We start from the raw sequence: 18,333 nt of genomic DNA, 5'->3' as shown, positions 1-18,333 counted from the left end.
GCAGATTTGAAATTCTACTTTACCTTTCCCGAGCCGCTGGACTTTTCACCACTGGAGTAGAAGAAATATTTCAGCCTGACGATATTGCAGTGCTCAAGCTTTCTCATGATCTGCAACTCTCGATTCTATTCACAGAAACAATGATATTTTTTAAAAATCTATAACCATGAGTCCAAGGCCCACTCAAAGTGGTGAGAAAGAAGGAATCTGTAAATACAGTGAAATGTAGGTAAGTCAAACTCTGATAACTCAAAACAGCTGTTAAGTCAAAAAAAGAATTCACTGCCTTCAGTAGTATAACAATGATTTACCGGTGCAACCCTGCTTAAGTCAAAACTCTGCTTAAGTCAAATTTTAAACCTGTTCCCTTGAGGTTTGACTTGTCAAGATTTCACTGTACATGTATTTTGTTTCATCTGTGACAGTTACAAGAAGTGTAAAGCAAGATCTTGGCAAGAAGTTTCACAGTATGAGGGAAGACCTTTACTTCATCGTACCGGATCTTACAACATCAACCATTGCTTTACAACAGAATGTAGAAGATTGACCATGATAAATCAAGTTTAATAACGCAAGCACAAACAAAATTTAGAATGTTGAGAAAAGACAGATTCGGTGAATAACATCTGAAATCAAAGAATGATCCCACATATTCAATCCAAACACTGTTAAAATTACTGATAAAAGCAAGTTACCAACTCATAAAGGAAAGGTTCCTGAATGACCTTTAACCTCTCACCTTAAATCTTTTATCTTGTAAGACCTTCTTTATTGCAACCATCTCTCCTGTATCAGTGAGCTTGGCTTGATGTACCACACCAAACGACCCATTGCCGATGATTTTGGTTTCGGAGTACGAGATCTCCACATTGCAGGCCTCTTGTCTGGCGTTCGAGACAGCGCCCGACGTCGCCATGACTGTCGTGACCCGATTGCCATCTTTGTCTGATTGAGAAGAAAAAGACATTTCATTAAATACTTGAAACAAATAGCAATCTTGATCCAATTGGAAACTAATCTTGTTTGAATGCAAACACTGGCTAAGGCTGCGTCCAATCTTCTTGGCTATGGCTTGCAATTACACATGCACTCTATGGAAGTGGCTGAAGCCATTACCCACAGACAGGTGTGTACTGCCAGCCATAGTCAAGTACAATCTTCTTGGCTATGGCTTGCAATTACACATGCACTCTATGGAAGTGGCTGAGGCCATTACCCATAGACAGGTGTGTACTGCCTGCCATAGTCAAGTACAATCTTCTTGGCTATGGCTTGCAATTACCCATGCACTCTATGGAAGTGGCTGAAGCTATTACCCATAGACAAGTGTGTACTGCCGGCCATAGTCAAGTACAATCTTCTTGGCTATGGCTTGCAATTACCCATGCACTCTATGGAAGTGGCTGAAGCTATTACCCATAGACAAGTGTGTACTGCCGGCCATAGTCAAGACCAATTTGGATGCAACATAATAAGACAGGGACTTGAAGGTTGATCAGCTTTGTTTGTCCTAGCCTAAGTAACATTTTGGCCCAAATGAGAATGAGACAAGAATCAAGAAGAATAGGCCCATCATTTCTAAAACCATAACAACAAATGAAATTTTTGCTGGTGAAATTTTGTATTGACATCAATTTTATCAAATGTATTTTGTTGTCAGAGACAGTTAAAAAACCCAGTTTTTCCACCGGAGAGAACGAACAAATGCTTAGTGGGAGCAAACTATGTCCTTGTATGGAAATAGTGCAAGTACATACATGTACATCACAGTACATGTACTGTAAATGATTTATTTGCAGTGATTACAGATTACATAACAGTCAAGGCTCCAGGCTGAGAGAGGAAAAAAACATTTAAGGACAAAACCTCTAAAACAGTGATAACCTTGTACCATAGATCAGAACAAGGCATTCTGAAGCCTGAAACGTTGTAAACAGAAGGAGAAAATGTACATGTACCGGTATATGCTTACGTGTTTGTATGTTGACATGTACATGTACTCAAGCAAATTATTCACACACATTTATCTCGATTAAGATCAGCAAACATTTAGTTTCTTTAACACTGAATTATTGATCTTTAATGAGTAACAAAGGTTTGAATGTACATTACATGTACCGGTACTTGTAAATGTTATCACTGACATACATGTACATGTAATACAAAGAGTACGTGTACATGTACCAAAAGGAATCCCCATATCTCAATGAAAACAATCAACAATACAACACACGTTCAGGTTTTTATTGTACATGTACATCACACATGTACCCAGTTACATACAATGTAATGGTACATGTACATGTAGTCATGTACATGTACCTGTACTCTGATATGACCCATTACGTATGTAAAATCCACATTGATGCAATGCAGGCAGCACAGCAGGCAGGCACTAATTAATTCCTACAGCATAAGTTGACAACACTGTAGGGTCAGCTTAATTGGGTTATACAATTATTGTGAACATGACCTCACACCACCATACATAACTGAATACATGTATAATATAATACACGTGTATACGTATGGTACAACTGTGTGTGTACAGTTAAAGTGTACATGTATACAAAGCACGTATGCAGACTGTACATGTACATGTATATTTTTTAATGTGTGTATTACGGTACATGTACATGTACATGTATGTACTTCATCATCTTTCCTAAATGCACATTTTTGCATTCATCACAGACAGATGCGTTTTATATTTTTCTCGAGTGATGACAATGTAGTGACAAATGTCCAATGCCAAGCAAATTTAACCACCCTGTATGCAAATTGTCAATGAGTTGGGAATTGTTAAAATTTGACAGACAGGCCTAAAGGATAGACCCTTTTAAGTTTTATATCATGATATTGAAATCCCATGTTTTTCTTCCGTTTTTATTAACGTTTTGACGTGATTTTAGTACAAGTTACATGTACCAGTACCAAGTACATGTTGAGTATACTAGATTTATACACTGTACTCTGTTGTTTCAATATTAGATGTTGCTAAGTAATCTTGGACTTTTTGGTATGATTTGTAGGCTTAAACCGTGATAACTGATGTACGTGTACATGTACACAAAATGTACAGTGAAACCCAGATTTGTACACATTTGCATATTGTATCATTTGTATTAGCAACAACAAAGCAACCGTGACATCAGCTCAATGCCAAGTCACAAAATGTGCATACTAGTGTCCATGTATGCAACAATGTACATGTATACATGCGTACCAAGGTGCCACACATAATATACATCACGATGCATTTCGAACCTGCCCATCATACACATGGATGTACACGTTGAAACCATGTTGGCAGAAAGGTTAACAAACTCTTTAGCAGAATGGCCTGCGTACACTGCCAATGGATATGAACTTGACTGCGTGATGCATGACCCCAACTTGAACTTATGGAAGCCATATTTCACAGTTCAAATGGCTCACCTCTTCACGTACAAATGTAGGTTTGTTTGTGCACAGACTTGCACTGTTGCAGTATTCACACTGACCTTGGCACACAGGCTTAGCAGTGCTCTTATTTACCACATTTTGGAGTACACATATTAATTACACTACATTGTACATGTACATGCAAAAGAAAAGTTATGACCTTGTAATCACAGACTTATTCAATGTACATTCTCATGTACATGCATACATGTACATGTACATGTAGAATGTACAGAAATGAGTGATCTCAAACAGAAGTGAATACCCTCATACATGTTTGCAACAATACGCACATCTTTGTTGCATTGTGTACTTTTTTTTGTATACATGAACAACAGTGTACACACATTGTGGTGTCCGTGTAATGAATTCTATTGTGTGTATGACTAAATGACAATTTTTCATTTCAATTGTTACTGTTTGATAACGATTACTTGTATTTTCTGTACATGCTTGACTGCTTGTACATGTACACCTGCCTTTGATTGCTTGCAGGTGTATTCAGAAGGCCCTACCAGTATCTCCCAGTTACAATGTAGACTCAGGTAAAGTTCAGAGACACTGAATGTTACACAGCTACATGTAGAACTACTTAGGTCTAAAAATCTACACAGGTAAAATCCCAATCTACAGTTGACCCGCATACACACAAACTGGTGTGAATGATCTAAATCACAGTGGACCCACGTTGACAAAATACCAGTATAAACATACATACACGTAGGGTAGACAATATTGTGGGGAAAACCCTAAATAATACACACTCAGCATGTGTACCTCTGATCAATGACTTGTTTTGTGCTTATCCACACCTGTCTTCAAGCCGATCCTTAAAATAACCCCGTGTCTACTTTCTCACCTCAGGATGTCCCATGTATAATCCTCTGGCTAAAGCCACACATCCATCTTCTGTTCCTTAAGGACATCAATGAACCACTCAGTAAACAACATCTCTCTCTCTCTATCTCTCTCTACATGTACACATGTACATCCATGATAGTGGCATTTTTACCAAAACAAAGCTGAAGACTATTGATCTAAATGTCACTATATAGAGAGAGTAATATAATGATATCAATAGTACTGTCAAATGTATTATAAACAGGGATGGTTCTTTAAATAATTTCTTAAATACTTAAAAAAAAGCACACAACAGTTTCCTTACCACACAATGCTTAGTGTAAGTCATCGGTCCCGTATGCTTTGAATTTTGTATTTGTTATATTTGATAAACACGTATGTATGTACATTTATTAATATTACATGTATGCAGACAGTTATCTTTATTGTATCATTAATTTACATGTAATTAATGCATGCACTTCTGATTATAATAATTTCCTTCATAAAAGTACACGTACATGTACCCGGTACATGTACGGTACGGTGATTTTTTTCCTTTGTAGAATTGCAGCATTGATTTTACATTTTTAAGTACATGAAATTTTCTAAGATATATTTCTTCTGTGATGTTGTACAACCATCAACCTGGTCAGTTTTCTGACAACAATATCATCATAGTATACAAATATTGAGTGGCTCAGTGAGGAATGGGAGGAATATTATTGCAAGGTAAAATCTGAACTTTTTCATTTCACGAGGCGAAGCCGAGTGAACTGGAAAAGTCCAGTTTTTACCGAGCAATACTATTCCTCCCATTTCACAATTTAACGCCACTCAATATTTGTTTTATATAACTGACATAGATCCTTGTCATTTGATATATTTGATCTTTTATTTCCATACAAAACTGGAGGAAAATGTATTTCTCTCTTCCAAACCACCCCTTCACGAAAATGTTTGAACCCAACGCTGTAGCACTGGCTCTATGGAACAATGCGCGCTATGCGCAACGCTGAACGTGCATACCAGCATGCATTTGCACACAAATACCACGTCATGGTCGTAACTGTTAAACAGTATTTCCCATGGGCAGATAGTACTTTTTGAGCCGCGGCATGAATGGGAGCAATAACGAATGTCACGTGATGTAAGTTCCACCAATCAAATGACAAGGATCTGTATGTAGGTAATATAAATTAGTTCTATTACTAAGATACCGGTAGTGAGGTCCATATAAAACAGTGTCAGTGCTAAGATGTAAATCCATAGCGGAATGTAAAGCATGTCAATCTGAAGGCAGAGTTGGTAAATGGCAGATCAGTGGGATGCTTGCTAAACATGTAACACAATACACTGCTGTCACTGAACATGACTGAGGATGGCAGAATGGTTTAAAGGGATTACACTGGCATGTCGATTGCTCTATGTGTGTTTGATTAGAAAATTCCTATTGACTTGTTTGAATGTTGAAGATCTTGATAATTGTTGTATTGACACGATGAATCAAGAAAAATCTTACTTAAGTCTTCCTTTTATAAGAAACTGAGGTGTACTCCTTTGCTTGTTTTGTTTCAATATTTTTTACAAGTAATCAAAAAACCAGGGACTGAGAGGGGGATAACAGATAAGAAATCTACCTGAGAGATGCAAGGCCAAGTACAACTTTTTATTTAATAAAAAAAATATGAAAAACCAATTTCTCGTCTCCACCCGCTTCCTGTTTTCCCGGCTGCCTCCTTACCCAGAGGAGAAACTACAGGTACTTCCTTTTTTTTTACTCGGCCTAATCTTTACATGTTCACATTTATACAGTTCACCAATGGAGAAATATAAAATCACCAAACACATTTTTAACATGCGCAGTTGAAAATCAGTGACTACATTGTACATGTTTTCCTGCATGTGGCCTCAACTCAACCCATAAACGCTTCCAGGCTGTGGCTTTGTCAAGCCAACCGTTACAAATCCCAAGAATAACAAACTGCAGTACTGCAGACAAGATCCTATAGCTTGCATTCTGATTCCAATTGATGATGGATTTACTGTCAGGTCACAATTAATCATCCATAAATATTTCAACGATTTGGTTTCAATGTGAGTGCTGGCCTGCAAATTTGACAGTTCTTCAATCAAGTTTTCAGATACAGAATTCAAGAGTACATTGTACAATGTACACGTATGTACGTACCGGTACATGTTCATGTGCTGAAGTAAGTGACGTACATGTATAGGCTAGATGTAACATGTGAATGCAAATTTAACCAAATGATTGAAATTTGGAGAGAAAAAAAATATTTGCAGACATGTACATTAATATTCAACCAATTCTGTAGCAGTTATAGGATTTAACAAAAAATCCATGTTTTAATAGCTAACGACAGTGCGGGGTATTTTGTGTTCAAATTGATTAAACTTGTAAAACGGTGTTGCCATTTCTTACCAACTATAGTTTTAAGGAATTATATTTTTTTTTAAACTACATACACTATAGACACATGTAACTAAATGAAGACAATGCAAAAATTACATTGAAAAATCGAACAACGTCCACAGCAATTTCCATTCTTCTAGAGTACATGTAACGACAGATGCTGCCAACAATGAAACATCTTCGGCATAATTTCCTACTTGAAAAAAAAAATAGGCCTATACTGTTTCATATCAATTATCAGGTTTCTTTTCAGTTGCGTGTTCAGAGTGAAAAGGATTGTTTTGGGGTGGTGGTTAGAGATTCTCTAATAAGATGCCATAATGGCCCAAATTACATGTAAATGGGTCACAGTCATCACAATGTTGATGTCAAGTGAAGAGCAAATTTCACTGTTACTTCCTTCTTTGAATGATAATTTTTGGGCTGGAATGAGCAGGTTGATGAAGGTCAGTCTGGTCACAGACATTATGAGAGGAAACAGCCAAGTGGATCACAAGATGATCAGGGGAGTTCAAATGATCCATATCAATGGTACACGGAAGTTTACACAAATATACAATGTTAATTGCAGAGTGTCTGCATGCATTGTTCAGATATTGTGGCCATGCACCTTGCCTGCTTTTAAGCATCTTGTGTGCTTTTCTGCATCATTACCCTTACCATCCATACATCATTAAACCTACCATGCAGTATGTTCTACAATACAAAAGGTTCTGAATTGGTTGCCAGCACTGAAAGCTTAATATCCAAGATGGCAGCCACCGTAGCGTACCGAAGTGTGCCGTGTATTCTGGTTTGCACGCATACCAGTAGCTTATTAAGCATGTAAAGACATCAGCATGCGAACTCAGCGCGTGAACCAGAACAAAAACAGCTGATGTCAGACTTCAGTACTCTGATCTATTCATGCTTCATGAATAGTACTGAGGGCATGCATCAAGCAGGTCATGCTCGTTCATACCTGTACACTGCAGACATGTATTGCACATGATTGCAATACACACTGGTACATTGCGCTACGTACCGGTACTAATTTTACAGCATGCGTACATGTACAGTTGTATGCATCTTTGTCACAAAGTGTGTACCCCAAAAGTTAGGTGTTACATGTATGTTACGTAGCATTTGAAGGTCTTGCGTTCATTATTCGACCCATTGCACAGCCTACGTCATTAATTTGCATTCACCTTGCATTTTAGTCCCATCCCTTTTGATCTATTACATGTTGAGTGCATGCTAACATGTTTAGCGTCCCCGCTCGCTTCTTTTTTTTTGGAGGCCGCCTCCCTTTTTTTTTCCTCTTTTTTTTTTACAAAAAAAAAGAAGATAAATTTTCAACAGGGAAATCATTTTGGCCTTTTCATCTGTTGCATATATAATTAAACTAAGCTGGTCTTTCCTGAGTCCAATGGCGGCCATTTAAAAACACTGGCAGCCACCTTGAAAAAAATAGCCCGGTTGGACGGCCATTTTAGAGGGGGGAAAAAGGGCCTCCTGCTTCCTTTTTTTTCAAAAAGGCAGGACGCTGAGCTTGTTTTTTTTAATTTTGGCCTCAGACCCGCAGCGGCCCGGCACTATACCTGGTACAATCTTTGCGCTACTTAGACCATATCATGTGTTTTGCCTTTGAAGTCGATGCAGTTGCCTTGTTGATTTTTTTTTGCACTAGTTATTTTAATGTTAATTTTCATTATTGTCAATGATATGAATTTTTATCCTTTGTCATGTTTGTTAGCCTTGAACAAGCTGAACAAAAGAAGTGGATATGATACAATTTTGTGAGTTCTGTTGGTTCTTAAAGTTTCATCCTCCAATCGAATGACAAAAATCTACTTGGATGTACAAAGCAAATGAACGTTTGCATTCGTGCATTGATGAGTTGAAAGAGGGAATGTTCAATATTTCAACTCATAAAATTTTTCACCATTGCACTCATAAACATTCATTATTTGTATACTTTTCACAATGTAAAATAAATTGCTGAAACTTACCTTCCCTTACTTGAACTTACCATTTGTACATAAATGTATTTAAAAGATAGTTGGAAAATGGAAATATTGTGCCAGAATCTACCGTAGATCCCCACAAATAAAATCACTTCACATTCTACTGTACAGCAATTACAACAAATAATGGCAGAAACTGTACATGAAGAGATACATGTACTAATGGAAATTGCACAGCCCATCACCATCTCAGTAACTACAATACCACTCACTATGGTTACACATTAATTAATCTAAAACTACTGTGTACACACACAAGAACCAGTACCACATTTTGTTTATCTACTGCACATGTACCATAACAATAACAAACAAATTATCGTGTCAACTATTATACACATAGTTTTTCTACACTACCATGACTACAACATTTGAATATCATGTTCCACCCCAAACTTTCAAATGCACGCAGCACTTTTTTTTTCAATATTGAAGGCACTTTTTTCTCGGCCCAATAGGATGTTGTCAACACATGCAAATTGTACACTTTCAACCAATCAGCTGTCAGCAAGTTATCACTGAATACATGTACTGTGTACGTATCTTCTTTTTTTTTTACAAACTTGGGAAAAATATTTAGCATGTTTGCAAAGCATTCCTCACTCTATAGACTTTGACACTTACAGGGAAAATCTGTTGTTTTCAAATCCAGTTTTGAATTTTTGTGGTAACAGTCTTTGAACAACTTCAGAAATTGCAGTGCAAATTACACGTTGCGACACAAATTAAAAAATCTAATACAAATGGTATTATAACCACAATGTACCCAGTACCAAATCTCTGTTAACTCCCATTTGTTTTCTTATGGAAACAATAAGAAACACTGCCGAGATACACTGTGTAAGTCAAATACATACCGGTACATGTATGGATCATGCATAAGATCCTCAAACCTCCTACCAAAATGCATTATGTGCAGCTCAAATTTAATAACACGTGCAGCATGTGTGCAAGCATTGTACAACCTAAAGATACATGTACATAGTAGAGTGAACTTGAGGTCACTGGCTTTGGGATAAGTCGTTATTGTGAAAATTAAGTGTGTCAAGCATAGACTATGCTGGCATATATTCCAGACAAACGTGTGCACATACATGTAGCGTAAGAAATCAAAATGGCTGTTACAGTTCATAGTACATGTATGTCCTTTATTTTAGTATTCAAGACATTAACTGGCATTAATAGGTGAGTAGGGTTAACTTATTGACATTCATGCTATTAAAATTAATTAGCATTTGAAACAGATAACCAGCAAAAACATTAATGGTGCGTTCTATACTACTGGAATGTGCAATAATATGATTACAGGGCTCCTGTCACAAAGTGCTCATTTGGGAAAAAAAACCCTTAAAATTCCATTTCAAATGACCATCCAACATCCAATGCTTCCATACTGCTAAGGCTTCCCGCATACATGTACATGTATATGATCTCGGTGTACAGATCCCTCTACCCCTCAAGTTACACATCTACATCTACATCTTCTTTTTCAATTTTTGTTTCTCCATACGTGTGTGTCCATTATTTTTACATGATTTCCTGTATTACTTTAGGCCAGGAGCATTTTCACAATTTCTCTCTAGGTTCTTTTCCCCATGAAGTGGCAGGAACCCTGCAATGAGTTAAGATGGTTATAAGCAGTGCAGTACTGTAATAAAAGTAAAGAAAAATCCAACAGAAAATCCAGCACCCAGTGCAGTGCAGTACAAACCACAGCATAAGGCAAGTGCATTGTTTCGTTCGGTGGGTGAGGGGGGTGAAGGGGGTGGAGGTTTGACGGGGTTGGTGGTGTTTAAGTAATACGAACCTATGGATCGTCGGTTATGAGGCATGTGCAAAGCTGCCATGGCGTGCAGTGCACGCTTGTATAGTGAGCAGTTTGGAGGTGGTCGATACTATGCCACTCTGCTGCCCCCCTTTATAAAGAGTTAACTCAACTCCAGGCAGGTGGGTGTGTTAATGCTCGTCAAGCTGTTTGGAAGGGGGAAGAAAAAGGCCGGCCATGGGTTTGAAAAATAGCTCATTTCACAATGTCTACATGTAGCTTATGGGAAAAATGGTAAGTAAAAAGTAATAAAATTAAAAAAAATAACTGAATAATAAATAAAAGTTGAAGTAAATGGTGCATCTTGCTTTCATGTAAGGCAAAGAATTAGCCAGCAAGTTCAGATATTAATTAAGCTGCTTTGACTTTCAGCGATGACATAAATTGTATTCTTGATAACTCTGTCTTCTGCAATAATGCCAACCACATAAAAAAAACCTTGAATTATAAAACTTTTGTTACTTGGGCTTACCAATAGAACGTTGTTATAATATTGAAAACAATCAGGCAAGGCATTGATTCAACATGTACACAAACGGCATTCAATTATAATGACTCATCTTTTCAACTTGCTGAGAAAGGATTCAAAATTAAACATGCAAACATTTTATAATCACTCCAATACAAATTATTGAAGTTGAGAATTGTTATTTGAATGATTTTCAAGCATGCAAGAGTGTAAAATATGATGCAGAAAACATGATGAATAAAATATGATGCACAACGGACAAATGTAGCAACAGACTAAGGTGTGCTTCTTTACAAGTCCTTTTATGGACAAAGAACTGTCTACTTTTTTTTTAATTTTTTTTTTTATCCTAACCCCTTGGGTATTTTTACTAGAAAGTATCCTGAATCCGCCAAAATCCATCAGTCTTGCCATGCAATAAAATGTTGGTTGGTGGTGAGTCCATCAGAATCCACCATAGCCGGGAGTAAATCTGTGGAGATCCTGAATCCATCAAAGTCCCCCAACTGCTCAATATGGAGGTACCGTATCCTGAATCCATCAAAATCCTGCAGTACCGCTAGGCTTACTGTCCAAAATCCATCAAAATCCTCCAATTTTTCAATATGGAGGTACATGTATCCTGATTCTGCCGAAATCCTCCAAAACAGGGGTGTGGATTTTGATGGATTCAGGTACGTTAGAATTAAAGAAAACGTACCAGCCATCCACTGATTTCATTTTTCTACATGAAAGTACTGTCAGTCCATCATATAAAAACACATCCTAGCAGTCTAGACGTTCTTAACAATGTAAAAAATCTTAAACTACTCAGGACTTCAAGACAACGATCAAACTCATGTGTACGCACATGTATGAAAACAGAAAACTTACTTAAATAAAAATAAGCGCTGAAGTACAATACATACAATGTCACGTCAACATTAGCAGAATTTACAATTAGTGAGTAATTTGACTTTATGCATTAAATCTTGGCACAGATCTGATCTCATAAATCATCCTTTTTCTCAACAAAGTTCCTGTTTTTGAACACGCATAGTCGCGTACATGTACCGGTACATGTACAGTGTACAACTATTTTTTTCTTGAAAACTGTGACTGCAATGCATACAGGATATTCCTCTTTGTGATATGCATCAATTTATATGAACTGTTTGTAATATTTGCTCAGTTCACACAGAGTATTAGCCTATGCTTTCGCCAGTGTGTACATTGGACTTGACGGAATGTAGACAATTTCAAGCTTCTGCATTTTATTGCCATGGTAACCTGCAGGACTATGGACCTAAATAGGACTAACAATCGATAGCGATGATGAAGCTGTGATTCCAAAGCAAACACTTAATGCATGACCTCCAGGATTTCTATTTTATTTACACAAAGGATAAAAAAAACCACAAGACTAAGAGGACTAGATTGAGTAAGGTCAGGTCACATTGATGTCACACAGACTAACAGGAAGGCCATGTGATGCCCATTACACAACCCACTGCACAACAGACAATGGACAAATAGTCAGGCAGCAACTCTTCCACACTGTGGAAACTAATATGGCATGAAGATGAGAACTAGACAGTAGACACTGCAAGAAAGTAAATAGAACCCAGTGGTTACCAACAATGGATGTCTGACAAATCATGGCTTGGCAGTGTACAATGGTTTGGGAATACTGGGGTCAATCATTTCTGTCCGATTGTTCCTCATCAGAGATTGTGGCAGTAGGAATGGTGTGCTCTGTTAAGATGCGATCAGCACATGTACAATATGCATGCGCCTACAACATAATGTACACAGGTTGCCAAATTTTACTGCATTTGTAATTGTAGGCTAGCCAGCACACCATCTCTGCATGGCGCTATAACACTTCAAGACATGTATGTACAGTAACTTCAGATTTCAATGAATCAACCCCAACCCAATGAAACTGTACGATGGGATTTTTTGGCCATTGGGGGTTGTAAATTTAATTTTTAGTAGCACTGTATACAATGGTCAGTGAAGACTCAGCCCAATAATATCAAATTAAAATCCCAACATCAAATTAGCATACAGGTACCGGCAGCAAGGTAATCCCCTACGTAACATGCCATTCACATGTGCCTGTGATCAACTGATTATAATTGAACCCGAGTGTCCTTTAATTACTCACCTTTTTCAAAGACATATATTATAAAGAACTACATGAAGAAATGTTTAACACATAATTTCCATAGCAAAGTTAGCATAATAAGGAGTGCCAATTCATCTCTAAAAAGACACAGTGATAATGCACCTCTTGTACACATGATCTGCAAAGTTGGCAAAATAATAACCACCACATTTATTTATAACCCAACAAATGCTAGTCTTCCCTGATTCTACGAAAACACCTTTGAAACTCAATGACCAAAACCTCAATAATAACCCGACATTGGTTTGTGGGTTTTTAGAAACCAGCCCTACCTTGTCATTGTGTGACCCTTCAATATTCAATCCTGTCAATGCACTGTTAGACAGTACAGGTTACCACTTTCCCAAAGAATAACTATTTAAGATTCCAGTCCAATGCACACACTGAGTGCAGTGACCCGATAATATTAATAATTACACCATGACGCATTGTATAGACCTACCTTCGCTGTCCTAATCCTAACCATAATTCAGTATCCTTCATTTCTGAACTTGACCCCTGTCTACAATGTACACACACACATGCAGTTACAACAACATGCAGTTGTACATGTACATGTAATGTTCTGCAGTTATCGTGCTGTACATGTACCGGTACCTATATTTATGATCCCAACGCAAAACCTTCACCCCTAAACATGTTACCACTTACATGTAAGTTCTATTAGGCCAAAAAAAAAAATATTCGGTCTCTGGTCAGACCAAAGTTCTGGAATTGACGCGGCCACGCGGCTTTTTTTTTTTCTTCAAGCTTGGATTGTACAGACAAGGTGGGTACTATTTTGCTTTTTTTTGTGTCCTCATGTACATTGGTGTCCTCCATAATTTGCCTTGGTGCTTTCGATCATTTGCCTTGGTGCAATTTCCCATTCCTTGGTGCTCTTTGGTAAAAAAATTGAGGAGGTGCGGAAATAGAGGGCGCTGTTGGAGCTACCGCGGAACATTTTGGAGAAAAAAAAAGATCGACGCGCATGATTAAAATCGACTCGCCACTGACCAGAGACCGACTTATTTTTTGTTTTGGCCTTACCAAGAACACAACACTTTTCATCCTCATTGCTCTTAACCCCTCTGCCCCCCCCCCCCCCCTTGTATTTTAAAGGCAGAAAAAAACAAAATGCAATTAGATCTAAATACCGGTACCTGAAATACTTGTACATTGTACCGTAGGTACCAGCAGCGATTGATTTCAATGATAAAAAAAAATACACAACAAGCAATCCTCATCTTTCACTTGCATCAAGTAAACTATGTTGGCTTACATGTAAAAGATCAATCAGACAATTAATGACCATTTTGACTTTTCACAAAAACAAAACAAGCAATCCTCATCTTTCTCTTGCATCAAGTAAACAATGTTGGCTTACATGTAAAAGATCAATCAGACAATTATTTTAATGACCATTTTGACTTTTCACAAAATACAAAACAGAAAAGCTATCTCCTCTCCAATCCACACCTCCCATCTCAGTAATTGAAAGTGGGATCAATTGATTTTTTACCAAATTTGCTTCTACCAAAGAAGTACAATATAATTTAAACTTGACAGCTTTGTGCAGCTAAAGGCAAAAGGTGGTCAAGAAACAAATGTTTGTATTTTGTTTGTGTGGAGTAACTGTGGAGGTATATTAAGGAACTCCTCAGTGGAACCTTTTTTTTACCCCCAACCCCCTAACAGTACTAAACAATTCCCCAGGACTACCCTGCTCAATCCAACACCTAAGTTCGACGGTGACTCATATGAGTTTCCTGTTCTATCCAACACAGTCCAACACAATCCAACTTGCCAAGTTGTTGGGTACCTGAAAATATCAAATGAATGTCATGCTCAATCCTACAGAATCCAACTGTGACTTATTTTTTTCTGTTTATTGCTGGATCCAACAGAATCCAACTATTTACCAGTTACCAACAGAATCTAACTCTGAATGTTTCCAGTTGCCTGCTGAATCCAACAGATTTCAACAGGAATGTATTTTACAAGGTGTTTTACTGCTCAATTCCAACAGGATTAAATTGATGGATCCTGCACTATTGGATATTTGGATTGGTCAAGTGACTGTCATACTACAGGTAGTCATAGTCATAGTCCATAACTTACATGCACACATATATATGTAATACATGTACTCCCTGTTTTCATGTTTTGCTAGTTTACAAGACTTTCCATGGCCATGGCCATAGGTAGAAAACAGTGATTAATTTGAAGGCAAATTTGTCCACAGGCAACAATCCTCACGATAGCAACCTTACAATGTCTATACTGTACCGGTTGGTACATTGTATACATGTGAGACACCATCCAAATGCCATTTTTTCCACTGTAACAATTGATAATGGCTTGTCATTAAAAAATGCAATTAGCTTTTTTGGGACAGAGAAAACTTATTACGCCAGGTGGCATGCCATTACATACCACAACTTCTTCAGAGACCATTAACAATGAAAGTGCTCAACTGACAATTTTCTCAGGCACTTCATTTTCAGTGTGCATGAATTATGATGAAACTGTTCAAAACTTATATTGTCAATCAGATGACAACACTCATCAAATGGTTAATGAAATACACAGTATTTCCGTACACTGACACCGAGTTTTGCAGCTTACTTATTCATTTATTTAATTCTTATTTTAACTGGATAGCGCATTCAGCGGAATCCACTGGTCTCCCATGGATCTGAGGGTCCCAGTAAAGAGAAGACAATGTCAAGTGAATTACAGTTTTAGATGTGGGAGGAAAGCTCCAGAAGAATATTCTGAGGAAAACCCACGGAATTAATTAGGGACTGAAAACACAATCCACATATTAGCCCACGCAGGAATAGAACCCGGGTCAACACAGTGGAAGGTGAGGAAAGTACCGCTACGCCAACCTGACTAGCCTGTATTAGTAACAAATAGGCCTATTATGAAGATATTGTGTAACACATGGATTTACCTCAAGGCCTAGATCAGCAGCCTAGATGAACATGTCAACAAAATACATCTGATAGAAAGACGACAGAACCGGTAGTCCAGTATCTTACAAAGTTTGAAAATTTGGAAAGAATGTACAGTAGTATCCAGACACCAATTCATTGTTTGTGTACAAAGAAAGTACATTTTCAAAGCATTTTCTAACAAAATTGAAAATGTTTCTCAGTCCAAGATTCATGTCTTTTTAACAGTTTTCCAATGACTGACCTAAAGTAACTGAGATAATGTATGATGAAAAAAGTGGCGTCAGGATGCACCATTCTTTCTGAATTTTTTTCAGCTGCAAACTGTCGGGCCATTATATACTAGCGTTTGTACAAAATGTAGGAACATCCACACGGTGTTGGGTATGTTCGATTTGATGGCAAGAAAAAAGTTGATTTAATACTGATTAAATCTAGAAATCTTTGCTTGTAATCTTATACTTGATGACATCAACTTGAGTTGTGACGTCATTACCACTATACCAGAAAGCTCGAGAGCTATGTTAACTACCCGGTAAAGCTATTTGAAGAAACATCTGGAATATAGCTCTCGCGATTGATTTTTCAGCAATTTTGAAGGTTTAGGTCTTTTCATTGTAACTTCCCGCCTGATACTGTGAACTTCGCCACACACATCAACTAAAAATTAATTTTTCACATTTTCAACCTGCTGCTAGGCCGCTCTAAGTTCCAACATTTTATGACGTCACCGGTACTTTTTTTGTAAAGCACATCCTTTGAAAGCAAAACAACACCCAGCCATTTTCCAAATCCTGGCTTTTAGCTGCGTCTCTGGCCGACTCCATTCATGCAGGTTGGCAATGCCAAGGGGCTGGACCCGGATACGGAGCTGAAACTGGGGTTTGGAAAACAGTCGGGCTCCATTTTGTACACAACACAGCTGCAGCTGAAAAGACAAATGAACGGTTGTGCACACCGAAGGAGTTGCACTCAAAATACCCTTTTTTGGGTTCAGCTTGCGCTTGATCATTGTGTCATTTTGAGAGGAACTTCTGCTGCAAAGGATACATATTGTGTCGTTATCTGATTAACTACAAATCAATGTAGGCATGGTCATGGTAGGCCTACATGATAGATGTAGGTGAGTTTTTGCTTGGAATTTGAACAAAAATTCTAAATATTGGCAAAAAAACGCGTAAACTCCCTTCTATTTTCTAAGTCTGGTGATTCCCTTTGATGTTACTGTCGCCAAATCATGTCCGCATGTTAAATAGGTGATAAGTTGGGTCAATGACAAAGTTACTTGGTTAGTCTTGGACTAATCTGCGAGGAGAATCATGATCATGAGACTGATTGAGAATACACACAGGCATGACAGGCATTTTTACATTTTTGAGACCGGAGTCTGAAACTAACTAGAGTACGACATGAATTTTTGGATTTGCCCTTATAGCTAACACCATCACCTGTGGAATGTAAACACAACAATGCACAAGGTATTAAAGCATGCAATAAACTTGAACAATTTGATGCACCATCTCGTCAAATATGGCGCCTGTTTGTACTGTGGACTAGCCTACATATTTTTGCGTTGGATTCAAGTTTGTAGCAGTAGCACGTCCTTTGCCCATACTTACGTGAAATTTTAAAGCCCCCAAACGCAGGATTGTTGCCTTTGGCGTCTGCAAACGACGTTGTTCTTGGTCTTGCACTCATACTCCAAACTCGCTAATTAAGATTGTCTATGTTATGATCAAAAATAACGAAAAATCCAACCGTTACATGGTCGACAGCGACCACATTTCACAGGGTTAAAACTCGATAAAAAATCTCGCCAGTCAAAGAGTAAAAGATAGGACTAGTTCAAGAAGCTTTCTTTCCTTCTTTCAGCGTTATATTACTCCCTCCGTGAGAAACTATATACATGAAGAAATTTCCCTCGTCACAAAAAGGATTTTCCAATCAAACTTTAAGTCATCTCGAAGGGAATTCCGAAGGTTTTTCGTACGTACAGAGTCCTGTTTGGCAAATCCCTTTTTCTCGTTGCCAATAATAGTGACAGCGTACAATACGGTCGTGATCGATCCGCTCGGCAATTTCCGTAGACAATGCCGAACACGCGTTTGACCAATCAGATTTCAGGATTGGTTTCTACGGAAAAGAACGAAGAATAGTCGGAGGAGTTCGGATTTTATTTGCGCACATGAATTGATGACGTCATACA

At 37.8% G+C, this 18,333-nt stretch overlaps 1 protein-coding gene across 3 annotated transcripts in view; it reads right to left on the bottom strand.

Moving 5' to 3' along the window:
* LOC119735866 (glycogen synthase kinase-3 beta-like) overlaps positions 1-18,197 on the bottom strand; it is a 29,400-nt gene extending 11,203 nt beyond the window's left edge. For 2 of the 3 annotated variants that reach the window (XM_038209806.1, XM_038209807.1), the window contains exons 1-3: positions 17,747-18,197; positions 740-945; positions 24-125 (exon numbers count right to left, since the gene is read on the bottom strand). In XM_038209806.1, coding sequence (XP_038065734.1) covers positions 24-125; positions 740-945; positions 17,747-17,825 — 387 coding nt within the window. In that variant the 5' untranslated portion in view covers positions 17,826-18,197. Of the gene's footprint in view, positions 1-23; positions 126-739; positions 946-10,531; positions 10,696-17,746 lie in introns of all 3 variants that reach the window. The other variant, XM_038209809.1, reaches the window with a different exon arrangement.
* Positions 18,198-18,333: the final 136 nt, after the last annotated feature.

The sequence above is a fragment of the Patiria miniata genome, unplaced genomic scaffold, assembly GCF_015706575.1.
Source record: "Patiria miniata isolate m_02_andy unplaced genomic scaffold, ASM1570657v1 HiC_scaffold_29, whole genome shotgun sequence".
In the NCBI taxonomy this organism is placed as follows: domain Eukaryota; kingdom Metazoa; phylum Echinodermata; class Asteroidea; order Valvatida; family Asterinidae; genus Patiria; species Patiria miniata.
This window is presented reverse-complemented; position numbering and strand designations above follow the sequence as displayed.